General features: G+C 39.8%; 2 protein-coding genes across 6 annotated transcripts in view; both read right to left on the reverse strand.

Annotated features, from left to right (window-relative positions):
* Window positions 1–1,843: 1,843 nt before the first annotated feature.
* cldn23l (claudin 23-like) lies at window positions 1,844–9,719 on the reverse strand. 3 transcript variants are annotated; one of them, XM_008399944.2, is made up of 3 exons: window positions 9,424–9,719; window positions 5,836–5,881; window positions 1,844–3,690 (listed from the first exon to the last, which is right to left on the reverse strand). In XM_008399944.2, exon 3 carries the CDS (start codon window positions 3,612–3,614, stop codon window positions 2,751–2,753), a length of 864 nt encoding a protein of 287 aa, XP_008398166.1. In that variant the 5' UTR covers window positions 3,615–3,690; window positions 5,836–5,881; window positions 9,424–9,719; the 3' UTR covers window positions 1,844–2,750. The 3 variants fall into 3 exon arrangements, with proteins under 3 accessions (XP_008398166.1, XP_008398167.1, XP_017158123.1); XM_008399945.2 differs by lacking the exon at window positions 5,836–5,881; XM_017302634.1 differs by lacking the exon at window positions 9,424–9,719 and having other exon boundaries at window positions 5,836–9,417.
* A 1,203-nt stretch (window positions 9,720–10,922) lies between these two features.
* Window positions 10,923–26,401, reverse strand: part of grhl3 (grainyhead-like transcription factor 3) — a 34,710-nt gene continuing 19,231 nt past the window's right edge. For 2 of the 3 annotated variants that reach the window (XM_008399941.1, XM_008399942.2), the window contains exons 3-17: window positions 21,984–22,076; window positions 20,553–20,718; window positions 20,402–20,454; window positions 18,788–19,040; window positions 18,461–18,700; window positions 17,866–17,977; window positions 16,831–16,925; window positions 16,190–16,348; window positions 16,012–16,087; window positions 15,533–15,654; window positions 14,730–14,755; window positions 14,522–14,607; window positions 12,991–13,076; window positions 12,814–12,878; window positions 10,923–11,884 (exon numbers count right to left, since the gene is read on the reverse strand). In XM_008399941.1, coding sequence (XP_008398163.1) covers window positions 11,767–11,884; window positions 12,814–12,878; window positions 12,991–13,076; window positions 14,522–14,607; window positions 14,730–14,755; window positions 15,533–15,654; window positions 16,012–16,087; window positions 16,190–16,348; window positions 16,831–16,925; window positions 17,866–17,977; window positions 18,461–18,700; window positions 18,788–19,040; window positions 20,402–20,454; window positions 20,553–20,718; window positions 21,984–22,000 — 1,674 coding nt within the window. In that variant the 5' untranslated portion in view covers window positions 22,001–22,076 and the 3' untranslated portion in view covers window positions 10,923–11,766. Of the gene's footprint in view, window positions 11,885–12,813; window positions 12,879–12,990; window positions 13,077–14,521; window positions 14,608–14,729; window positions 14,756–15,532; window positions 15,655–16,011; window positions 16,088–16,189; window positions 16,349–16,830; window positions 16,926–17,865; window positions 17,978–18,460; window positions 18,701–18,787; window positions 19,041–20,401; window positions 20,455–20,552; window positions 20,719–21,983; window positions 22,127–26,401 lie in introns of those variants that run through there. The other variant, XM_008399940.2, reaches the window with a different exon arrangement.

Consider the following 26,401-nt stretch of genomic DNA (forward strand, 5'->3'; position numbering starts at 1 on the left):
TCCCGTTGGTCTCCGGCTGACCTCCAGGGTCTCCAGGTCTTCATAGCGAGTCCCGTTGGTCTCCGGCTGACCTCCAGGTCTTCATAGCGAGTCCCTTTGGTCTCTGGCTGTCCTCCAGGGCTTTCTAGCGAGTCACTAGTAAACGTTTTGTTGATGTCAGTCTCCATTGGGTGAATTTCAATGTTTATTACTTTGCTTCTTACATTTGTCCTCTAACAACAGAAATAAAATGCATTTCATTCTCTGCTTAGCTTTTCTTGACCAGAAATCAACAAAACCTTCATTAGCAGTAATGATTGACATTATTGTAATGTCAGTCAGATTTATGTTCWACATTGGCTTCAAGTTTAAATCTAACTAAATAATGACTGAATCCATTTGCTTCTTAGCTTCAAATAATTGTTTCTGTGAAAGTAATGTTTATAATTGTGTTTTCCACACCTGTTCCAAGCCTTATATTTGTTGACTAGATTTACCAATTGTCTTTTATTTTTATCAGCGTTTTATTGTGTCCTCCACAGTTATTCTCCGTAGGGGTACACTGATTTTTAAAAAGCCTGACCTGCCGATTCCAATTTTGCTGATACCAATTCTTATTACCAAGATGCAAAATAATCTCACATTGAACATTTCTGAAAAATCCAGCCTTTAAATTGAAAACAGTTTGTTAAAAATTAGCACAGTTTTGTGCAACACTTATTCCTGTAACATCAAAAATAAAATGTTTTTGTTGAACCCAAAAACCCAACCCAGAACCCAAATGAAAATGCTTTCATACTCATAAACTTCTTTAAGTATATCAGCTTTTAGATGATTTTTCATGTCACGGTTTGTTTGGGAGGCATTCTAGAAAAATACATTTTCATTTCTTCAATCACACAGATAAAAAAATATGGAGTTCAGTTAACTGTGCTAGGTCCTGAATATTAGGACATTTTTATGATCTTGTGAGATATGATACAAAACATATGACCTAATCAATACAGAAATGCCTTAACAGACAAAAAAAAACTAAATCAGAAACCCTCTGGTGAAAACAACAAAAGGATCTAAGACTCTGGATCATCATAATATGTTGTCGTATAAGTAAAAGCAGAAAGTATTGATATCAGGGGTTTGAATAACTTTGTCTCCAATTTTAAGCATTTATTTTTAAACCTGAAAATAAAATAAAAAGGCTTACAATAAAGTTTTAGATTTTTCTGGATTTTTCAGAGTGAGATTATGACTTTGACACTTGATCACCAGCATGACACTGCGTGTTTTGAGACAAATATTGCTGTTTCTCTGTGGCTGATTGTCTTTGTTTGCAAAAAAAATGCTCAGTGACTCAGCTTTTAACTTTAATACACCGCCAGTAATCACATCTGGTCTCATAAAACCTAACACGGCTGTATCTGGCCAGCGCCTCCGGGTTATTTTCTGCACAGCATTGTCTGGAACGATCTCTGCATTTCAGATTTGTGTCAACAGAGAAACATTGGTAGCAAAGACTTGCACATATATAATCCCAGCTTGTCAATATCTTTAGTTGAATGTAAAATAATGATACAGGATCATCTCATTTAAATTAAAAAGCCATCAAAAAGTGAAAAATAAAATTTAAAAACAGACTTATGTCATACTGAATGGTAAATTTAGAGTATTTGTTTCGGTTAATATCGATGATTGTGCCTAACAGCTCAATAAATCACAATTTTTCTGTGGTAGAGAGAAATTTCAGTTCCAACATTTAAATTAAGTTTTTGATGTTATTCCAATTTGCTGACATTGACATTTACAAGATGCAACATGTTGTTTTGTACATAAATGTCTTCATTACCCAAACAAATTTCACAAAGTATTTACTTATTGTATCATTTGAATATTTTATTGAACGCACAATTTACAAACAGATAAAAACACAACTAAACAATCTTGATCACCTCTTGGTTTCATTGCTGATCGCCTCAGCGATATAAGACGGACATTTAAAGAAACACAAGCACATCATCAGAACATCTCATTTGTTTTCTGTCCATTTTTGCTAATAAATATCACACAGGAAATCCAGTGTCTAAAACCATTTAGCATCCAACAGCCTCATCTAAACACTAACACTGGTTCTCTGACATGGCTACAGCCTTTTTCTGACTCAAACTAATGTACAGAAAGGCAAAAAGCTCCATAAATCCATACTTATTTAACTATCTTTCTTACTGCAACATTTTGGGATTTATATTTACAGTAAACTTTGTTTTGTCAGGATTGTTTTACAGACATTTTCCAGACTCCAATATGGATCAGCCATAATAATTACTCCAAATTTTACTTCCTTCATTGGCAGGTTTGTGTGACAAAACGTCTGTTTTGTGCACATTTGTGGACTTTGTTGACAGCTTGTGCGTTGATCAGGCCCAAACAAATTAACAGTGGATTAACCAGCTAATTTTCACAGCCCAAAAGAAACACAACTTTTTTGTCTCTTGCTGAATAATACATTTTATAGCCATTGTAGATAGAACAATGAGTACATTTGAACAAAAAAAAAGCTGAAAATTTGAAATTATTCTCAGAATTTTTTAAAGAAGAAAACAGTAACATTTCTGAGCTCCTAAAATAAATAAAAAAATTGCAAGAAATAAATCAGAAATGTTGATAAAAACCTATGAGGAATGAATATCTGAATGTTTGAGATTAATCGCAGAGACTCGGTTCGGTTTGATTCTGACGATTATCGAAGAAAAGCTTGTTTTTTTTGTGCTCACATTCTAACAGCTGACTTCATATACGTCCACGTCGGTCTTGCTGGTCATTTCAGGACACGAGTGGCACGCAGGACAGACGGCTTGCTCCTGGCGGGACGGGCAAGTCGGACATCTCGGTCGCTTGAAGCTGAACAACAGCGCGCCGCCTCCCAGCACCTGTAAACAAGAACCCAGCCACCCGAAGTAGAGCGACCCGGCTGGACTCAGGCTGAGCTGGGGGAACTTGGGGTTGTTGAGTCCTTGACTGGGATCCACCCCCAGTCTCCTGAGGTTGTGGGTGTAAACCCCCAACCCGGTCAGGCTCAGAAGGCCGGCGGCCACCACCAGGAGTCCGCCTGAAGCCGCCACCCTCCTGAGAGGCAGATCTGTCCAGCATCGGACCCCGATGCAAGCCAGGACAATCCCGATGCCGCACAGGAACAAGGACGTAAGCACCAGGCCTTGCACCAGCCGAACCCGGGCGTCTCTCTGGTACGGGCCGGCTATGGGCCAGCACTGCTTCAGCTCGGACTGCTCCACCTGTAAGCAGCTCTCCCACAGGCCGTCGGAGCGCAGCAGGAGCAGAGCCTCCACCGAGCCGGACCTGACACCCACACCGTGACCCTTTGCTCCGGACCGAAGGAGAGATCCCGACCCCCCGATGTTCAGGCGAGCCTGTCCCTCCCGCCACTGAGGGGTGATGGCGGCAGTGAAGACAAGGACAAGTCCCAGAGGAGCGAAGACAATCCCCATCACCATGGAGACTGGAGTCTGCATCATTTGTGCTAAAGCTGATTTTCTTTTTAATCTCTCAAGAGGTGTAGCTAAGCGGTGAAAAAAGATTAAACAAGTGCTGGGAATGTAAAGTGAATTTCCCCCAAAACGCATAAAACAGACGATCTGGTTGTTAGTTCACTGGGATGCAGCTTGATTTGGAGCTCCAGCAGAAATGTGAGAAACAACTCTGAAAAAGGAGAACAATGAAATCATGATGATTTGTAGAGCTGAAACCAGATGTTTACATACAGAGTGTTAGAACAAAACAACAGGGCCGTCAAACGACTCAAATGTTTTTATCAGATTAATCAAAGGGTTGGTGTGAAATAATCAATTGCTAAAAAATGAACTGAGTTAATGAGTTCTAAATGTTTTATTCGGGCTGATGTAGAACAGGGGATCATTACTCTTGTCTTTCCTTTTGGTGTTCATTCTTTTTATTTGTTCAGAGCTGCATGTATAATTCTGCTTTACTACATTATTTTGTCAACAACAGTAAAATAATTTTGGGGTTTTTAGTACACATAGAGTGTAAATTAGCACAGCATTAAAGTGTTGATTTCCACAGCTCTGAAAAAATCACAACCTTTTCAATGTCTTTTGCTGAGTCAGGTGGTTGGAAGATTGAATTTTGCACTAACTATCATGATGGTTGTTCTCAGAAGCCCCTCATAAAACAGTGCAGATTGGTTTAGTGCACACCAGGACTCGGCTGATTCAACAGCGATACACACAGAGGGATTCAATTTGACAGCCACAGGCGCAGGAGGCAAGAAAGGAACTGGAGGTACCAAGAAACAAAAGAAAGAAAGCAAAAGAAGAGAAAAGAAAAGAAAATTAAGGGGAAGGAAGCAACTGCTAACTCGTTTGCAAACAGCCTGATCTAATATTAGCAGCAGTTGCGTCAAAGTAAATGCAGAACTTAATTTTAAAGACATGGATTGATTGCCACCATAATAACTTGATATTTGCATGTCATGGATCTCGCAGTTAAACAATTATATCCATTTCCATTAACTGAATGGATTCTCATGATTGCAAAATGTCTGAAAAAGTGAACAAAACATCGTTAATGCCTAAAAATCTCCCCATTATTTTACAGCAGATAAAACTGATCAAAGGAAACAATGAGGCAAAATCTGATGATGTCTTTGACCGACTGTAGGTGAATTTCAGTGAGAATGATTGCCTTGTAGGGATTACTTGTTTAAAAAAAAACAGGGCTGTATTGTAATCATTACATAATTATTTAATTTAATGCATTAACTAAAAAAATCTTAGGGAGTGGCACGGATCCAAAGGCGCCCAACCCGAATGGGATTATGAAAGAAAGCCGAATACTTCTTACAGTAAGGCAGCAAGTACAATACATGACTTTTGTGCTTTAGTCATGACCTTAAAAATACTCTACTGCATCGCAAACACGTTTATTGAACCTTTTAACATCAATACAATATAAAAACAGATCAGTTTTAGCAGCAGATCCCTCATCTGCAGGTGAAATTACAGTGGAGAGTAGATTTTGGTTTGAGCAATGTAGGAAGGAGATAAAGTTATGATTTTAAAATGAATAATGCAAAGGTTGTGAGAGAAGTTGAGTTTATTTAGCCCAAATGTCAAACACAAGGTCAAATCCGGCCCATAGCTATTCATGTGGCTCTCTAGTCTCTAACGTCATTATAACAGTTGTACTATTTTTACGCTGATTATTTAATCAGAAATCCAACCTGTTTTAATTTGGCTAATTAATAATAATAATTGGTTACTTCATAATTAATGGTTTCATCCTTGCTCGCATGATTGGTGCAGGCTTGTGGATACTGACACACTCTCCTACAGAACCTGTTTCCTTCCTCCTGGCTGAACATTTTGTTGTGTTTTGAACAGATGAAGGTGGTACCTTCAGGTACGTAACTGGAAATCACACCCAAACATGAATCACAGTTATGAAAATCAAACATTTCCTTCCTGATGTCCTCATTTTCTCTTGATGTCACTCACTACGAAGCAGAGTATTTAAAATACATCCACCTTTGACCTTTGTCACATGCTCACACACTCATGACATCATCATCTGAACTTTCCATCTGGACTTTCCGCTATTGTTTAAACACATCGTAACATTGGTATGTGTTCTCATTTTGACTGAAGTGATGAAAGCAAAGTATCTCTTTCATTATTCTGGCATTTAGCAAATATGAATAAAAATGAATTGTATGATTTAACGTCAGAAAGTAATACAGTATAAACAAAGTTCTTCTGTAAACAATGTCAAGCACACCACAAACACCACCAGCACAATGTTTAATAAAAGAAATGGCTTGTCTCATACCTCTTCATGAAAACTCTCTGCTTTATTTACCTGCAGACTCTTCATTCTAAGAGTCAGAGTGGGAGAGAAAGATTGAGTTAGACAAAGACGATAGAAAATGAGAAGTGGAGACACTGAAGAGGTCTGAAGAGGAGCAAAAACATGCAGGAAGAGAAAACAAAGGGACCACTTGGCTTCAGTGCTCCTGTTTTGGACTGAAAAAAAAAGGTCGATGCCTGAATCTGTTGCTAGGATACAATAACCTGGGCAGTCTCAATGTGACAGCCGTGTATGTGGAGCAGTAATAATGAGACGACCTTGCTGGATCTCAGTCTGCGCGGCCGTGTGTGCGAGCTCACGTCCCGGCCGTGTTTCTGTGTGCATGCACAGGAGGGAGCCGTTTTCCAAAAGTCTGACGCCTGAGAACCAGGCGTGACCTTGGAGGAAATCTGTTGGTTTAGTAATCACGTCAGGTCTGGGAACGAGTTAACCTCCAGACAAGGCAACCTGACACCGCAGACATGGTCAATATGGTTTTATGTCAAACAAATGCAGTTATCAGAAATATTGAGACAACAGGAAGGAACAGATTCACACTGGAAGGGCTTTGTGGGTTTCTGCAGAGACCAAACAGTAGGCTGCAGATGTTCCTCTAAACTATTTAGTGTAAAGTTGGCTTCATAGACAAGGAAATATGTTGCTTAGAGTTTAACACGAAGCCCTTCACCGATGTTTTAACGTTTAAGATTCATCACTGTAGTTATGCAGGCTGTGCAGAAAAACATTTCAGTGTAACAATAGCAGTCATAAAATACAAGACAACGCATAAACTGACTAAACATCTGGTCACAGGCTCACAGAATATACAACAAGCACAAACTTTAATAAAGGGATTGCATGTTATTGGCCAACACAAAATGTATTCAGAAGTCAAATAATAAAGTGAGGGAGAAGTTTAAAGCACGGTTAGATTATGAGAGAGAATTAATCAGAGATGCAGCCAAGATGCTCTGGAGGAGCTGCAGAGACCCGCAGCTCAGCTGGTTGGATCTGTTGACAGAAGTATTAGATGTGAGATTCACTAACCTGGTTTTTATGGAGTGGCAAGAAGAAAGCTGTCATTGTAAGAGAGACGCAGAGATCCTGTTTAAAGTTTGATGCAAACCGTGAAGGAAACAGTAAAATGGTGGAAGAGGTGGCGAGACCAAACTTACTAAAGGTTTCTTTCTACATGATTGGGTTTAGGTAAATGCGTAAAGTTTGTGGTTGTAATAAAGTGACAAAATGGGAAAAAATTTAAGATGCTTTTGCAAGCTACTGTAATTTACAAATAATCTAGCTCTAAAGCTGACCTAAAACGTATTTAAACTAAAGAGCGACTGCTGTTTCTACTGCACAGTGTGTTCTGTGTGTTGAAGAGTGTTTTGGTTTTATCAGCACATCATATTTAGACTTTTGCACAGCAATGATTTTTTTCTAAAATATGCAGCTTTGTGACTTTTTGCTGGCACAGACTGTAGTGTTTGTCATGAGATGCCATCAAGAGTTCAGTGTTAAAATTTTCCATGACAACACATGTCTGCATGTTGAGGAGGTGAAAATATCCACCGCAGCCGAACCAGAGAATACTGAGCCTGGGTGAATTCGATCTTTAAACATGAGTATTATTTATTAAACATGGCAGACTGGAAAAACATTGCTCTTCAAAATGAAACTGAAGATGCACTGATGGATAGCTTAAGAAGACAGAACTGTTTGCATTAGTATATAGGGACAGAAATGGTGACAGTCACAGGCAGGTGTGCTGTGATGAGACCCAGACAGGCAAATAAAAACATGTTTATTATTTTTAATGTTTCGTTTTTGCCGGGGAGACATTTTCCAGCTCAAAGTGAAAGAATGTTTCTTCATCTCCTCTGATCTTTGGCCAAATCTTCAAAGCAAAAAGAATGAGTTTGTAAAATGAGACATTTTGTTACTCTAGATGACGGTTGGTCGTTCAGACTTTCCATTTCTCAATGTTAACTGAAGTTGAAGCTGTAAAAATATAATTATAGTCTTTTAAAGTGATCTCATATGAGCAAAAGTACTTAAAGGCCGTCTGCATAGTCTGAAAACAGCAGAGAAACAATAACGAATTGAAGCTTTCTGAGCTAATACTTGTAGAGAAGGCCACTTTCCTCAGAATATACCAGATAGATTGTGTCTAAAATATGAATCAACACAGTTTATCCACAGCTGAATGACATAAAACTATTTTAGAGTGGAACTGTAATCTTTTTTTCTTGCAGTTTGAAGCTGATCTGAGTTTTGCTTACTTTGTGCAGGCTGCACACTCTGCTCTACAGTTAGTTCTAGGAAATTTTATTTGTGTAATATATTTAGAAATGCACCCATTACAAGCATAATCTATTAAAAATACAGTTTTGGTTCTGTAATCCAGTTGCACTGTCCAAACATCAATGCAGACATCACATATCACGCACATAATGTTCCGTAAACATACAGAAATCCGCATCTAAAAGAGACACAGCTGTTGTGTTTTATAATAACAATATTTACTTTGTTTACATATCAGGCTTTGCTTTGAATATTTGAAAGGTTTCTGCTAGATTTCTCCATTTTCCTCCATGTCTTGGAAGCTTTCATCAACCCTTTTAAACTCATTTTCAGTTCATCACTTCACTAAATTTAAGGCATCCAAAAACTATGACTGAGATGTGCAGAAACACATCCAGAGAACAGAAAAAGCTCATCTGACCAAAGTGAGGCTCTCTTTCATTTTCTATTCCTGTTGTTCCTGCTAGATGATAGATCTCCTCATTAGCTTTAATTATAATTTCTATCTGATACTAGTAGGTTGTATAGTGTCTGAATTTTTGCTTTTCTTTCTTTCTTTATGTTTTTTTCTTTAATGTACTTAAATATATACAATAATCAACAAATTGTTACAGTAATATTTGCATATTTATTGTTATTATTGTGAAACTGAATGTCTTCTTTAAAATAATTCCCATTATTTAAGCATCTGCATGTCTTTATGTTTTCCGTCATTTTTAATTGAATACGTTTTTCTTTGTGGGGGTTTTTGTTGCGCTCCCAGCATTTGTCTGCATAGCTGCATGAACACATACCTGCAGCCGTGTGTCATGCTCGCTCTATCCTGTTTTGCAGGTTTGTCTTCAGTGAGCTGACATGGTGGCAAAGACAGAAAATGACAGACACGCTGTAATTTGGATCAAGAGTTTCCACGAGTTTTTTTTGTTGTTGTAATTAGAGCTAATCTAATATGTCTGATAGAGCAAAGCCTGATTTTGGTTGTCAAAGTTTGAGCTTTTTCATTCTCAACAACTCGACTGATATTAGATCCTTGTGAGAAATTAAGCTTCTGCCCTGAAAATGCTGCAACTTTGCAGGATTCCAAGGTTCTCGTTTGCTTTGATGTAGAAACGACAAAAGGAGAAATCTCCATAGAAACTGGTGATGAGCCGAGAATCATATGCACCATACCATTACTGACCCTCTCACTGCTTTGTCTGAAAGCAGGCATGCTAAGAGCAGTTCACAGACACGATCACCCAAATGCAGCCAGGGGAGTCAGGCACTTACCATTCAGGAGAGGTTTTGTGCATCTCACTGCAGACTGCAGGCTGCACCGCTGCTCTGGTCTGAATCGCTAACATGCTTCTCTCTTTGGCAACAGATGCTGCAGCCACCTTCCAGTTATCCCCATCGTTTCTTCTTTCTCTTCTACTCAAGCCTCCAGTTTCGCTCCTGCCTGTGTTCTTTTTATTTCAGCCGTTTTCTGTTCTGTGTGTGTTCCCCTTTTTCCTGCTCCTTCCTTCCCTGTCTGACTGCTCTTTCACATCTCTCTCTCTCTCTCTGTGCCCCTCTCTCACCAGCTGAAGTAATGTCTCTGTTATACGCAGGGCAGAGTGTCTATTGCAATTACATTTTAGTTTCTCTGAGGTTATAGAGCTCTGATTTGAGTCTGCAAAGGCTCGTAAACATATTCTTAAAGATCTGGAAAGTGTGGCATGCATATGCAATAATCCCCCTTTAATACAGCTAAATAAAATCCAAATTAACCGCCTTCAGTTCTGCCTTCAGTTCTGTGATTTCCTCTGATCACTGGTGTCCAAATCAGCCATATTAGAGACACATCTGGAACTGGCAGTGTGTCGTCCTTTCAGGAATGTTTAATGTTGGGTTTTAAAAAATACCTCAAGCTCTGAACTTCTTAAAAAGCGTGGTTTAACCCATCAAATAGAAAGACTCTAGTGCAACTCTGAACCTCCCAAGAAACGGTCATTCACCTAAAGCAACAGATATTTAACAGAGAGGCAGCCAGGAGGAGGGAGGAGCTGCAAAATCTGTCAAGAGGGCAAGAACGAGATGAAAAATCTTCCTTTATGGAAGAGAAGCAAGAAGAAACACAAATAATCACATTTATGACACAATGATGAAACATGGTGGTGGTAGCATCATGCTGTGGGTAAGCTGGTCAGAGATTTAAAAAAACCTGCGAGAAGCTGCAGAAGACTAGAGACTGGGGTCAAAGTTCACCTTCCAGCAGGTCAACAACCCTGGACATTCGAGACGGAGTCACAAAGGAGTAGCTTACAACGGACTAGTTAAAGTCTGGACCTAAAGTAAAATGAGAATTTGAAAACTGATGTTCATTAAACATTAGTTATGACAAAGGTTGAGCTATTTTGCAGAGAAAGGAGCAGAAATGTCGTCTGTAGACGAAAAACTAGAAGCTGTAATAACAGCAACATTATGTGGCAAAATAAAAATATGCTTCTCTTCAGATTTACAAAGAATATTAAAAATGATTTATTCACCAGTTTGTGTTTATCTATCACATAAAATCCCAATAGTGTGGTTACAGAGTAGGAGAGAAGCATCATTGATATTCGCTCAGAAACAATCATTATGCAAATTTACATTAATAATCCCTCTCCTGCAGAAGGGTTCATGCTTTCATGCAGTTTCATCTTTTTCAATATGCACAATATGCACTTCACCTCCAAAGTCTTTGATTGTCAAATTGGTATGAACTTCTGAGGCAGACAAAGAGACAAAACAAAAAAAAAATTCTTATATTTTTTTTATTTTCTTTGAAAAAAAGAGGAAAAATCTGAACGAGTCGCCATGTTGCTATCATGAAATAATGCAGGGATACATGGTTGCTTTGAAATGATGCGCTACGTAAAAAATATATTTTTCTTTCCCCTCATACACACACACACATGCATAACTTGAAAGTCTCCTCTTCAACCTGAAAGTTTTTTGGGGGAATTTGGGGATCAACTCTTTCACCGAGGTTAAAGTCGAGAAATGTCTGAAGATTTGGGCTAGAAAAAAATGGCCAATACTAAACCTCGGTGGAAATGTCTGACTTTAGGTTCGGACTCCAACTTGACTTTTTTCTGGCAATTTTTAGGAGGGAAAACAAATAGAAAGAGGCTTGGCAGTAAAAAAAGAAAGAAAAAGAAAAGTCAGATTGTGGGTAATAAAAACGCACCAGTGGATATGCAGAAGAAATGATGGGTAGACTGAAAGCAGCAAAATGTACAACATTTAAAAATGCTTAAAAAAAGGTTGCTGAGCACAAATGATGTTTAGAGCTCTGAAAATGAAAATTGAAATTCAAAGCAAATCGTGTCAAGCTCATAAGAACACTGTAATATTAATCTATTTACATCTATGTACACTGCAACTCAAATGTTTTACATTAAAAATATTTTAGTCAAATAAACAAACCATAAGAACTGGGCAGACCGGGATTTACAAATTCAAGAAATGGTTTTAACATTTTCATCTTAAAGTCTGAAAATCTGGAGGGGTCCGTTCAGTCCGGCTCCAGCTCTTTGGGTTTTTTAGTCCGCAGCTCCAACATGGCAACGCTTCAAACGCCGGCTGTGTCTCTCCGTCCTTCAGGTGAGTTTATACTTCAACGAGCGTAACCTGCAGCTGACCGGCTGCCACCTCACACATCTCGATGAGGAAAGCCGACTGGTTGCTGTAGTGTTCGATGATGTTGTCGTCCATGTTGACCAATATTCTACAAGGTAATGAAAGAAACGGCGTTACTTCAGAGGTTTTCTCAAAAAAACATCATCTAAAAGGAGCCGATCTTTGTAGTTTTTCCCCAAACCACACACAGTGCCTGTTTCTATGAATATGTTTTCACTGAAATCAACTTCGGTTTGAGTTCTGGGTAAGAAACCTGGCCTCTGTCAGCCTTTAAGAGTTTGATGCTTTAATGCTCCAGCTACCCTGCGGCTCACGCACACCGCCTGCAGGGACTGCACTGATTGAAGGTAGCAGTAAAAAAGAAAAAAAAAAGGGAGTGAGCTGCTGGGAGAATGTAACCCAACCTGTTAGCTTGGCTGCTTCCCCCACTGATGACTGCCAGCAAGAGGCAGGAAAAAAAACCCAGAGTTGTTCCAGCTCATCTAAGCAGGTCACAAGTTACGGACTTCATATCTGTGCTGGTGTCACGCAGGAAAACAGCCCAGACTAACGTAGGTTTAAAAACCAACAGCCATTTTCTGACTCAGCTCAGAGTGAAAGAAGTTGCAAGCAGGTTTGTATATTTACTCAGAGGGTTCGGATTCAGTAAAAACTACGTGATCTTTGTCAGATGTGCGGCGGTCGATAACTTGATAGGCAACATTTAGCTTGTGACTGGAAGCCCTGAGGCCTTCATCGAGAAGGGATCGCTTCAAATAGTACTTCCTGATGTTCCAACGAGATACAGTTGTGAAAACATCAATAACTTAAACAACTGCTGATGACTCATCTGCACTACCTGTGAAATCTTTTCACCTGCTGCCTTTTTGTAAAGGAGCGACAATTAAAACATTCCACAGGCTGAGCCAAACCTACCGACCCGGTCTGTCGGCATGAGGAGGATAAAGCCAGAAACGAAGCCCTGAGCATACGCATCCATGTCAGCTCCTTTAAATCACCCAGGACTCAGGAACTCACCCTCGTTTGCATTTTTTGCAGATTCTCCCAATGGTGTCTTTTTGCAAGCCGTACTTTTCGGAAATCTGAGGAGAGGAAGGTGTAGAGATGAAAGTGAGCGTGAGCTCTTGCTCAGAGAAAGATAATACACTTGTGAAAAGAGGAAGACATCAACGAACGTCTTCATTTGATACTTACAGCTTCTCGCAGGCCTGACAGCGTCGGCGAGCTGAGCATGAGCGCGTCGAACACTTCCTCAGCGCCGGTTCTCACGTACAGCAGGACTAACGGAGCAAGAGAGACGCAATCAGCACCAAGAAGAACAAAAAACATGTTTTATAGAGCGTAGGCATGGGCTGGTTCAGAAAAAACTGTTTAATGTCCTTTCAACAAAAGGCAAATCAGGGTCGGAATAAAACTGGCTTTCTCCTGATTTATAGATCTGCCCCTCCTGCACCTGTTGCTGGCTTAAAGAAGGGTGCAACCGCTTCCCTTAGCTTTTAAAAGAAGAACTAAAAGTTGTTTAGAAATACCTCTGATTGTGAAAAACAGAAAGCTGTTAAAAACAAGAAGAGGAGTGACAGCGTGCCGCACATAACTGTTGTTAAGATTTCACTTTTAAAAACTACCACTACCAAGTTATGAGCTAACCAATTAAATAATTAACCTCTAGATAAAATGTTCTATCCAAACTTTTATGCCATTGGTACAAATTATATACTGCCACCATTTAAATACATTTCAGCAGAACGAATTAGCATCGTTATGTTTCAGATATTAGAAAACTGCATTTTGCTTCTGCTCTTCTCAGTAACGGTTCTACTGGAGAAGTTTTACTGTCACCACATGCTTTCTCTGGCGGACTTTCTTATAATGAGGACTTTTAAAAAAGAAATTAGAACTATAAATCAGCTTTTCAACAATTTTATTACCACTAAGTTACTGGAATGCATGTGTTTGAATGCACATGACTGGATTGTAATGGGCTAATCTGATCATATCTTTCTGAATGTGAATTTTATACAGATTATACTTTTTTGTACATCAGTGATGGATATATATCAAACCAAATTGAACTGAATAAACTGAATGAAATAAAAAGTTTAACATATGTTGCTGCACACTGCCAGCTGCTGGCAGAAATAAGGCTAATAAACGTTGAATGGAAAAATGGTGTGAAAACTAGAGAATCACATCATTTTAGTTAACATGATGCTGTTTTATAGTTGGTAAAGTAAGAGTGGCATCATGCACAGCAAGTACATGCAAAGTTAGCAGGAGTCTAAATCCAGAAAAATATTGCAGGAGGACAATCCCTTTAAAAAAACAAAAGTATTCTTCCACTTGAAGGAAGGAGATAGTTTCTAAAACCAAATCTCCAAAATATGCGCATTGATTCACATCATTAATTTAGAAAACTCCTACTTGCTGGATTTTGGCCATTATTGTTGCAGTTTAAGTTTGTTTTTTCTGTTTTTGTGTCTTGTTCCTACTTTTACACTCAGTGTTTATTGACATTGCCTCATTTGTGTTAACCACCACCATAAAAATAAACCAATAAGCTAACTAATGTGGGAAATTCCAGGTATCATGATCAAAATAAGCTGTTCCTAATGACTTTAATTTGGCAGCATTAACTCCCTGATATTGATGTTTTTGCGTGAGGTCGTCCCGGCGTGAGAACCTGAGCCAGCCCATGCCTGCGTTAGGATTGTTTTTAATGTTCTACCTCTTTGTGGGTCTTCTCTGCGTGTCTGTTTGCTGGGCGGAGAGCCGTTCTGCTCTCTGTCTGGATACAGCCTCTTCAGACAACTCCTGCCAACACAAAACCAACAGCCACGTCAGACAAAAGCAACCGGCTGATGGAAAGGTGACAGACATTCACAGGATAATGTGTTCTTTTCTCTTTTTTTTTGAGTGTTTTTACATGCGCTTACCTTTCAATGTCGTCCATAGGAGTGGCCTGGTGAGACAATGGAGGGGAGAAGAGAGATCTGATTAGATACAGCTCCACTGATAAAGACGTTGCCTAATGTCCTTCATGAAAAAAAAAGCATTTTATCATTGCTTGAGGTGTTTATTTCCCATGACCTCTAGCAGAGCCACTCTGACGTGGACACTGATGAGGAGAGGCAGATAGCGCCATCATGCCCCTAATCACACCATTCAATCAGATATCCACTTCTTTTCATGAGTCACTCTAACTTTAATTATTCTGAATGTAAAATGATTTGCATTTTAAATGCATTTAGCATATTAATAACCTGACATTTACTGGCTCCTCTGTAAACTCTACGTGTCCCATGTAAAGCTTAGAGACTGTGGGAAAGCTGGCCTGCCTGAACAGCTCTCTAACCACACTGTTGTTGTAGCTCCGATGAGTGAAGGACATGCAAAAAAAAAAAAAATAAGATGAGGGCGGCGTGCGGCGGATCAACCTGGGGATGTTACCCTGGTGCTTCCGTGCAAACCCCCATGGCTCAGACGCCACATGTTCAGGCTGCAGATGCTTGAACTTGTGCCTGGTTTCGACTCCAATTAGCTTATCTGATGCAAAGCCTGTGTTTAGCTTCACTTTCACTGGTGTTATTAACATCGCCGTCCCGCTTCCTCCAGTTTCCCAAGCCCACCCCCGTCCTTGCATACTTTCCCACAGTTTTTTCCCTGCTTCGCTCGTGCCTATCCCATCACCTGCAGGGCTGTGCACGCAGACAAGAGAGGTTATTAACGAGGGGCTTACCATGCGCTGTAAGCTGGTGAGGTGTGCCTCTGGGATGAAGAGAACTGGCTGAGTGACGAGGTCGTCTAGAGTTTTGAAGAAGGTGCACTCGGAGCCGATGGAGCTGCTCACAACAGACTTGGCTGCAAACAAACCAAGAGGTTCAACAAAGTGAGCTTATTATTCACTGGACAGTGTGATAATTAGGCCTGTGACAATATCAAAGTTTGCAAATTGTCCCACAAGTTACTCTGATAAACGACTGTAAACTTTAAATTCGAATGAATATCTTACACTGGAACTGGAAGGCATTTTAAATATCCAAAATAAATAAACAAACCAAATAAAATTATTTTTAAGACTTTTATCATCCAGTTTTTAGTAGAAAAAAAGAAACGAGAAAAAGATTATTGCACTTGTTTTAGTTTATTATGTGATTAATCAATTTATTGCAACAGGACTAGCAATAATAATCCCTTTATTTAAAAAAAAACACTCACTATGTGCATCATTAGTATTCTTTCCCCTCCTCTTGGATCTCTTCTTCTCTTCATCACGCATTTTCCTCTCTGCACCCTGCAGACACGCAAACAGGAGGTTACAACAATGGCACCGATCCCACAAATACCTGTTTTACATGACTTTTGGAAAAACAGTGAATGAATCTGAGTGGATTACCTTATCGCAGAAAATCTTGACCTGGCAGGCAGCTCTGTGGATGAGCTGGTTGTTTCCTGAGCTGAAGTCGTAGGTGTCGATCTGCAGGTTCAGAGGCAGGCCCTTCACCCCTTTCTGAGAGGAGAAGTCGGTGCTCAGGGAGTTTATTCCAATGTAAATCTGAGGGGAAAGAAGAAGAAAAGATTTTAAATCCCTTTTTTATTATTCATGTGCATTATTCAGAAAGTTAAATTGGACAAGAAAGTGAGAGTTTTCCCTTCTTTTCCCTGAGGGGACTTCAGTTCGAATGAAAACAGGAACACCTGGAGCACTTTTTTTTTATTTTACTTCTAAGTAGTTATCTTTTTTGTCTCCCACACTAGTGCCCAATTGTAGAAGGTTTATTGGCCCCACCTAACACCTCAGGGGCCAGCAGAGAGGCTAGGTCTGCTGGAGATTGACAGGGAAAAGGCATATTTTACATTCCTGATGTGCCTCTTCAGCCGCTCCTTTTTCTTTTTTCTGTTTTGTTTTACTGCCACCGTTTCCCTTGTTCTGCCGTTCAACATGTCAGCTAACGCAGCTCGTTTAACTTTCTCGGCTAACGCAGCTCACGACAGCAGAGAAACCGTGAATGCATCAGGACAAGGTGCCGTCTTTACCTTCGCCTCCTCGTTGGGGTTCCACACGAAGGAGAAAGCGTTGAAGGCCACCTCCTCCACGTTGCTGATGCCACTGAACACTTCTTTGTAGTCGGCTGTGTGAAGAAAAGAGATATAAACATTTTAAGTCATTGCAAGGTAAAATGTTCTCAAAATTAGAGATAAATATGGCCTCTAACGGTCCATGCATGTTTTGGTAATTGGATGTTCTCAGAAAAAAATATAAAGTTTTTTTACAAACCATCACCTTCTTAAAATAGAAACCAACGTCATTTTTTGCCAAACGATGATTTAAGCAAAGAAAAAGTGTCTTTGAATATTATTATATGAAGGTGACAATATATAAAATAAAGTGTAAGTAGCTCCTGCTAAATGTTACAGCACACAGTGGTCACAGAATTTGCACACTTTCTTTGTGTTACATGAGTTTTCAGCAGGAAAAAGTTCATTTTTATTGTTGTTGCTTCTTTTTGAGGAGAAATTTCAGAAACCAAAAACATGCAGGGACTCATCGAGCTTTCCTGTTTTTGTGCATCATAAATCCCTCCATTTTTATTTCCAAAAGATGAAAAAACACTTTGGCCAAAAATACATAGGCAGCACAATTTACACTATTTTTCTTTGTTAGCAGTTTTATTTCACATATTGTCACTTTCCTAAAATAAAGGCCTGAGTCACTTTTTGCTAAACGACGAATTAGGCAAAAAATAAAACATTAAAAAAAATGACTTATTTTACGTGACGATATGAAAAAGAAAAAAAAACTGCTAGCAAAGAAGAAAATAAAGTGTAAATAGCTCCCCTATAGGTCAAAGTACACAATTGTCACATAATTTGCACACTTTCTCTTTGCCACTTATTTTTTTCAACAGAAAAAGAAAGTAAATTTCTGACCCAAAAAATGTGAAAATGATTTAGAATTTAACTTTTTTATTTTGGTTGTTGTTGCTTGTTTTTGAGGAGAAAGTTCAGAAACCAGAAACATGCTCGGACTGATCACGCGTTCGTGTTTTGGCGTGTGTAAAAAAAACATACCGATGTCAATAACCCTCTGCTTGACAGTTGGCTGGCGCGCGTGCCAGTGGTTCCAGAAGCGGAGCTGCATTTCTGGGCTCTTGTCGTTCTCAAACACAGCCATCACCACCGTCTGGAGAGGAGAAAACAGAAAGGTCAGTGAGTAGGCCACATTTCTCAAATGAGCATCTCTGTTTTTACTGAACAACAATACGTTTCATTCATGACGGGAAATCCTTCTTTTCTCCTCTGATTTTCCTGACAAACAAAAGAGCAGTGAGAACACCACACCTTCTCCCCTCCTTGTTCTGTCTTTTTATTAACCCAGCCGAGCTGAGCTGTCCTCCCCTCTAGCCCCATTTAACTGCCATAGAAACAAATTGTATGGCACAAGCCCTGTCCGCAGGCTGTCAGCAGGGCATTAGTCACCGACGGAGCTGGCTTCCAGGGAGGGACAAACATTTGGGAAGGGCTCGTTTTGCGACACAGAAATAAAATAAGAATAATACCTGCTCCTCAAACCCTTAGGGAAAACATACCACAGGAGTTCCTGATGTCTTTACGTAAAGCTAAACAAAACTTTGAGGAGATTTTTTAAATACAATGACTCACTCACCTTGACTTTGGTGGCGGTGAGGCAGGCGCTGCTGTCGACTCCCTGCAGAGTGATGGGGTAGAACTGGCCTTTGTTCAGGTAAACCATCGGCAACTCGCTGGACTTGTGAGGCAACGCAGCAGGAGATCCGAGAGCGAACTGGAAGTCGTTCCTGGGCCTCTCCGGAGAGGAGCTGGCGTACGAGCCAGAGTAGACGGGGCTGGGGTGGCTTTCAGGAAACGGATCGCTATAGGGAAGAGTCTGAACCCCACACAGCGCAGATATGTTAGTAAAAACACTTAAACGTACAACAAAGATTCAACTTTCAGACAACGGCGGCGGGCTGACCTCAGCGCTGGGGTCAGCGAACGCAGTGTTGTCCGGCCACTTCTGCATCAGGTCGAAGATGTTGCTGAGCTCCTGCTTGTCGTACGTGTCGGCGACGACGCTGCTCAGGGTGGCGTACGTGTCCGAGGAGCCGGGAGCCGAAATGATGGGCTGGGAGGAGATCGGCTTCAGTCCCAGGACCTCCTGAGGGTGGGAGGCGGGAACGATCTCAGAGAGGATCTTCAGGACCGGGTCGTTGACGGTGGTCAGAGTCCTGCAGGGTCAGAAAGAAGCAAACCTTCAACAGGGAATCCAGAAACTATGGTTATGTGAGCTAAACATGTGGATATATATATAAACGTAATACAAAATATAGAGGTCAAAGAAATGAGAAGGGATTTTAACTAATCGTTTTTGTTTTCACACAGTAAAGGTTTTACAAATAGCACAATAACTTGATCCAGTTTTGTCTAAATGGGGAAGTTTTTCACAATTTGGTGTCAAAAAAAACAGAAATAATTTTTTATCAATAAATTTTAAGTTTCATAAATTGCTGTTCATTAGAGAATAACGTATTCTCAACTTAACTAAAGATAATTAAACATATCCCTTTAATTTACCATGTGATAACTTATTGTTTGCCATCTTGATGAAGGATTATATGAATATTTTTACAATAATTCTGTTGTATTGTCTTTCGTTTTGTATTTAATGTTTAATATTTGTCTAGTTTCGTCATTTTAACCTTGTTTTCTATAACCTGATTGTTTTTAGCTAGATAAATTACTCATTGTCCAGGGCAACAGATGAAAAATATCCTTTTTTTAACAGAAATGTTAATTATTGGGCTCCATTTCTGCCAAATAAATTTACAATTTAGTGCAAAATCTAAACTTCAGCACTGTTAGCAAACAGTGGTCCATATTTTTTTTAAATTAGCTGGGAAGGGTTGCACTTCCACTTAGCTGGAAACACAAATAATCAATAGAAACCTTGAACTTTTGCCACCCTCTGTTAGCATAAAGCCCTGGGTGGAGAGCCACATCTCCCACATCAAAAAGCACCACTGAATGCGACTGAAGATGGCGACGCGTGCAGCAGCTAAAGCGCCAAAAGCTGCCTGCAGAACAGCAGGCTTTGCGTGTGGGTGGGAACTATTTGTTTCTTAATCCGGGCCTTCTTTCCCCGGCCCTGTGTTTGCATTTCTCCATTGAAAGCGTGTGAGGGGACAACACTGCGCCCCGGCAGCGGCCTTTTCTCAGCCACCTCAGGAGGAACAAGGAGCAGCAGCAACTTGTTGTGAAACTGTCAGAAAGGGAGACGATAATGGAGAAAGCGACTGTGAATGGAGACAATAATTCCTCCCGCTCTGTTTGGCTACGGGATTACCCACTCATGAGTTTATGACCTCCTAAAGCCATGCCATTTTTCCTTTATGAATTATGACCGTCATGAGTTTCATCAAGTGAGAAGGGAATAAAAACACGGATTAAATTTCTGAACGTGACACGCAGAACATCTGTTTCTCAAGTTTCTCACAGTCAATGTATTTTTTTATTTTTTTTATGATTTAGTTGTGGACTTCTAGGGAATTCTGGGGGGGGAAATTTGGGAATTCTGTAAAATTCAGTTCACCTGTCTGTTGGCTTGCAGATGTTGCGGTTGAAGGCAGCACCTTTCTGCTCTTTCTGGTTGTGGAAAAGAACAAAATTCAAAAACATTAAATAAAAACATCAAAATAAGCAAGAAATTAATTTATTAAGGTGTGAAATGTAACATTTTGTACCCTGCACTGTTCCTGAAGCATTGATAAGGCTGTCATGGTTTCTCCAGGGTGCATTCTAAGCTTCTGCTCCGGGTTGGGGGTGTCCAGATAGGGCCAGGAGTCCATTATGTAGTTTGTACAATGGTTATAGCTGAAGTTCTCGCTCTGAAAGACCAGTCCCAGAGTCCTGCAGCAGGAACCACACAGTTTAGATTGATTTATTTCAACAAAACGACACAAAAAGTCATGTATTTTCTTGGTGTGAGAGGCTTTGACAGAGCCGTAGTGAGCCAGAGACGAGCTGCAGAGGTTCCTGAGCCTTGGAGCACTGTACATACTTGCCCTGTAGCATGGAGGGTTTCGATTGCAAAACCACAGAGCTGAGTAAGAACCCTGAGGAGCCGCAGCGTCAAAAGGGTTCAACAACACATAAACAAGCACGCACATACGCAGGTGTAGCGCTTTGTGGTTTCAAGCGTGAGCAGGGCAGAAACCACATGCTTAAATCCTGTATAAACCTCCTTATTTGCACAAATGCAATCCGATGTATTTACTGCTAAAAAGAAGCCAGCATCTAGCCAGCTCTGCTTTTCCATCTCAGTTGTAAAAAAACTAAAGGCTGGGATTGTGAGGACATGACTTGTTTAGAAAGACTCACAGTGACATTGGATTGTAAACAGGCACCCGGCCAGGATAAGCCCCCCTGCCCTCCCCTTCTTTAGTGAGAGTCTGGAGCCACTAATGAACAAACAGCAGCAGTTTAGCCTGGATAAACAGTTAATAAAATGTGCTGACAGACACACGAGACCACAGCTATTCACAGCTACGTCTGAGTCAGAGCACAGGGAGAAGAAATCCCATGTATGTTGTGACTCCCAGCTAATTTCCAAGTTTGGAAACTGGACTTTTTAACTTCAATTTCTCCCCATCTTGGGTTAAAAACTCCTCCAAATGCTCAGAGATGCAACAGACAAAATAAACGTTCCCGCTTAGACTTATTCTACATTTCACCCAGAAACCAGGACTTGATTTCAGATACGGTGGGCTCCTGTCTAACGTTTCACCACCGTGTAACTCAATGCATCGCATGCTGTCATTGCGCTCCAACACCTCCAGAGGAGATTCTCATTTCCCACAATCCCTTTGTGCTCCTTGGCCCCTTCAACACAAGCTGAAACAGACCCACTGGAGCCCCGGATCCAGAAAGTGTGTGTCAGCCTCTGCGCTTTTAATTCAACTTGTCCGTATCAATTTTCCCTGTAGAAATCCCAGTTAAAAAGCAGCAGGGATTTTCACATGGGGGTGCCATTGCAAAAAATTTAATTAAATTAAAAATGTAAAAAAGGAAATTATACACAACCCATTTACAGCACTACTTTACTTCTACTTACAAGTAAATTTTTTTAAATTAACATTTTAATCAAAATATTTAAAAAAGAAAACTAAACTTACTCAGTCTCTTTGGTCATCTCTCCTGTACCAGTTAGTCTGAACAGGCTCCTTTAGATATTCTCTGTATGTATGAACTCTTCTCTCCGTGTCAGTCTAGCAGAGAAGATCAGACAGATTAGTCAACTACAGTGATTTCCTCTGAACGAGGCCCAGTTTTATGTCATGCCAGAACAGAGTCTGCTTCTCTCATCCGATTGGCTGAGAGCACTGAAACAGGTGTCTGATAGGACAGGTGGAGGGGGAAACCTGCATGCTTGCACATGAGAGCGCTGCAGTGAGTAGGTTATTTTGCATAACAATCTCAGGTGGTGGGAGGTTCTTGCATCTCATTAGGTGAATTGGAAAAGTAGAGTTTGGGAATCAATCAAGTGTGAAAGGTTTGATAGCGACTGAGGAAGAAACAAAGGGAAGGAGCCTGGCTTTAACATGTTAATAGTTTTTCAGTATCATTTTCACCTCTACTCTGGCTTTGCTTTCTTTGATTTTTTTTCTGTAATTCCTAAAAAAATAAAATAAAAAAGGTTGTTTTTCTAAGTTAACCCATTTTTTTGTTGTCGTTTCTTAAATTATATTCCAAACCATCCTGACTGAGGTGAAGATAGTAAATTAAAACCACCATTTAATCCATTTTAGTGATGAAACAAGCAGGTATACGTTTAGATTATTGGGTTTAGCCTACAATTAAAGTGAATGTGACACCTTGGTTTTATATTCACATAGATGGAATGAAAAAGGAAGCTTTTTAATGTTACAAAAAATATTTAGTGCACAGTAAAACATTCCCTTTTAAATTTAATCCTCAGTTATTCAAGACTCATGATTACTTTATTGATCCCTGTAAGGAAAATTATTTTGTCCAGAAAGAAAAAGAAATGGAGATTAAAACCAGAATAAAAGCAAATATTATAGCTGAAAAAAACAAGTCAAGTTATAAGCAGAAAACTGCTCCCATCCTTTGAACTTTGTCACATTGCAACCATAAACTTTGATGATTTTTTGGAGTTTTGTGCGATAGTTGGGAAGTGGAAGAATAATTACTACTTAATTCTGATAACTCTTAACCCACTGCCTTCAGAAGTCACATAATTGGTCAATAATATCCGTCTCTGTGTAATTTAATCTCATTTACAATCATTTACAATCCAACCCACAAATATGAGCTTAATGGATCAGTAATAAGAAGAAAGACGTCAAAAATGCAACATTTTTAAACAAAGGCTTAGTCTTCAATGCAAGTTTGTTCCTGTAACTGGACAAAATGTGGGTGTAAGACACTACAGACTCTAGAACAAGTCTTATTTATTCACAAATGCACGGATAGATCACATTTACTGATTTGTGTGAAAGTATGAATGGATTGAGATGGGGGTAGAGATGCGTACAAATAAAGACAAGTGCTGTTCGGTTTCACAATGACAGTGCAGTAAAAACTCAAACTGTACGCAAGTCGGAAAGCTTTGTCCCGCATTCCTGGTCGTCAGCAAATCAAACTTTGCCGACATTTAATTTGTCATAACTCTCGGCTTTAACATGACTGCGTGGGAGCCCCAACACCTGAGGGAATTTGGTGTGGCAACACTTCGGTATCCTAACCACACTCACACACGCCCACCCTTACTTGCTAAACAAATAAATGCGGAGTAAAAAGTATCTTTGCGTTGGGAGAGAAAGAGAAAGGAAAGAAATGTGCAACCATTGTTCTGTGGTACATACCTTTCAACAAGACATAAGTGGTTCATCTTGATCATAATGATTACTCTGCTTTTGGCAAAAGGCATCTTTGTTTTTGCTGAACACATTTTCTCATTTTTGCTGTGAAATGCTGCTTAATCTGGGTTTAATTTTCCACCGCCCCTCTTTGCGTCTCTTTTGTGTGGAACCACAACATAAATCCTAGAAGATCCTGGTAATACCACTAACACCAGCCCACCAGGTGTCCTCTGAGCGTACGTAAGGAATCATTTACCAAATACTGTATGTGCAGCAAAGTGTTACCTGCACCTGGTTGGCCCCTGTTTTTCTGTGTGATGATATCAAAAGGTGCATTTAGTCCTTTTGTTACAACATATATAAAAATAACTATATCTGTCTAAAGGTCCGTCCTGCAAAGGATTTGTTTTCCAATTTTCTCCAAGTCAAACAAATACTGATATTCCAGGGTCAATGCCCAGTCTTGTATTAAAAATTTTAGAAGTATGAGGTCACAGTGGGTGTTTTGACATAACTTTTAACATAACTTAATTATTCCTGCATATATTGAGCATGGTGTCTGCAGAATTCCTCTGAGATTTTGGCCCATATTTAACATCCTGGATTTGCAGCAGACTGAAATGCATTAACCTCATTCAGTCACTATTTACTATCTTATTGCTCACTTTGAACGTCGGCACAGAGAGTCCTTGATGCATAAATGCATTGGCTATTTGTTTAATATGCCATTAAATTGTGTACCTAATAAAGTGGCCAGTTATCGTACATGAAACTTAAGAATGTGGTTTAATTGTGCACTCAGATTTTAGTCAAAAGCCAAAACTTTCAGGTTCCAAGTTGAAAAATTAAACTGGAATTTCACCAAATTAAAGAAAAAAGTTCAGATGGAAAAGTTGCAGCAATCGGACGAAAATATTAAAAAAAAATTTGTGTCCTGTTATTAGCTTGTAGTGCTAATAGTGGCTTGTCCTTGAGCTCAGCAGTTAGCATTCTGCTAGTTTTATATCCTTAAACTTGAAACAGGCGACAGCTTGAAGTTTTCCAAACATGTTCCAGGTTGGGATCAGTTACACCGGGAAGTCTCAGAGTTTTCTTCACCGCCCCGCTCCGTTTTCTGCTTTCATGAGAACAGTTCGTCTTTTCAAGCGAAATAAAAACTAGCACCACATTTAAAAGCTTTGATCCTTCACTGCTACAGAATCACCCGCTTTAAGTTAACAGCACATCGCGTGATGCTTGCTGTCGGAACTTCCTGGTTCTTTAAGTTACAAGCAGAGTTTTGGCTGTCGTCCAAAATCAAATTAAAATCACCACTGTGCCTTTGGGTTAAAAGAGTGGGCGACAAACGGCACCTTCGGCTTGATAATAATCACTCCTGATGAGCCAAGAGCAAAGAACTCATTTCTGAAAGCTAAACAGCAAATGCACAGAACAGTTTAGATGACTGAAATGAATAAAAAGCTAAACTAAAAACAAATGCACTTAAAAAATATTTTATTTTTGCAACTTTAAGCTGCAAAAGTTGCTGTCATAGTGTTCTTTCTAAATAGTTGAAGTTGAGTTAATACAATGTATTTTAAGGGAACGGCAAACTAGTTACAATAAGTTTTATTAACTTTACTGACAGCAGAGGAAGACATTATCTGACCAAACTCTTGACCTCAATATCATCAAAGCTAATAAATCCTTAAGTCATCACTAAAATCAACAACACACCAGAGATTTTAGGCCAAATCTGACGTGTGAGAATGACAGGTGAGGTAAGAATGAATGACCATCAACCTGTTTGACTATGGCCTAGGAAATTCGGTCCTAAGCTGCCAGATTCCACTGCATGGCAGTTTGCGTGCATTTTCCGCCGCGCTCAGCTGCACACAAACAGACGTCGGCATCGGCTCCACGCACGACTGCTGCTGAGACGTCTTCGCTCTCATCGCCTTTATCTTTTCCAAACCATTGTCTCCTCCTTCCTCACCCTCCTATATCCCACTTACTCTTCCTGTCACCCTCTTTTCCCACCCGCCCGTTCCCTTGCAGCTGTTAAACAATGGGTCAAAATTAAACACTCGTAGTCTTACACCAGTTTCACACAAGACAAAAAAACAAAACAACAAAAAACAAAAGGAAATAAAAGATTTTTTTCATTTATTCTTTTATGCATGGCTAATTTTCTGTGTTCACTCCTACACACTAAGCATATCTTGCCATCTTACTCTAGTGTTATCTTTCCATTTGAACTGAGTCCTTGTTTTGTCATGAAGGAATTTGTTTTAGAGATTTAAGACAACAAAATTAGCCCAAGGCACGTTGCGTTCTCTTATTCCTCCAACTGGGAAGCTCTGCTTCATACTAATAAATCGGTAAAGACCCACCACGTCTACAGCAACCTTTCCTTTCTTTTATGCTGCCGATAATAAATTCCTACAGTCCTTGAACTGTTCATTCTTCGCATGGCTTTGGAAAGACAGAAGTCACAAGATTGACAGTTTCTTCAAATAGTAACATTTAGGAGGCCGCATGCACAGATGCAACATGCGGGTCTGGAGCCAGACATCACTCCTGTCATCAGCTCCTCGTCTGTGATAAACATCAGCAGAACCGTGAGGCTTTTATTGTGAAATATCACACCACGAATGTTACTCTATGTCCATGGAAATGTAAGAGAAACAATAGAAGCATTGTTTGGAAGATTAACTTACTGCAGTGGC

Source organism: Poecilia reticulata, linkage group LG22 (assembly GCF_000633615.1).
Source record: "Poecilia reticulata strain Guanapo linkage group LG22, Guppy_female_1.0+MT, whole genome shotgun sequence".
NCBI lineage: Eukaryota > Metazoa > Chordata > Actinopteri > Cyprinodontiformes > Poeciliidae > Poecilia > Poecilia reticulata.

Bases quoted from the DNA above. Each gene is read 5' to 3' on its own strand.
- cldn23l (XM_008399945.2), bottom strand. From the start codon at position 3,614: ATGCGTTTTGGGGGAAATTCACTTTACATTCCCAGCACTTGTTTAATC.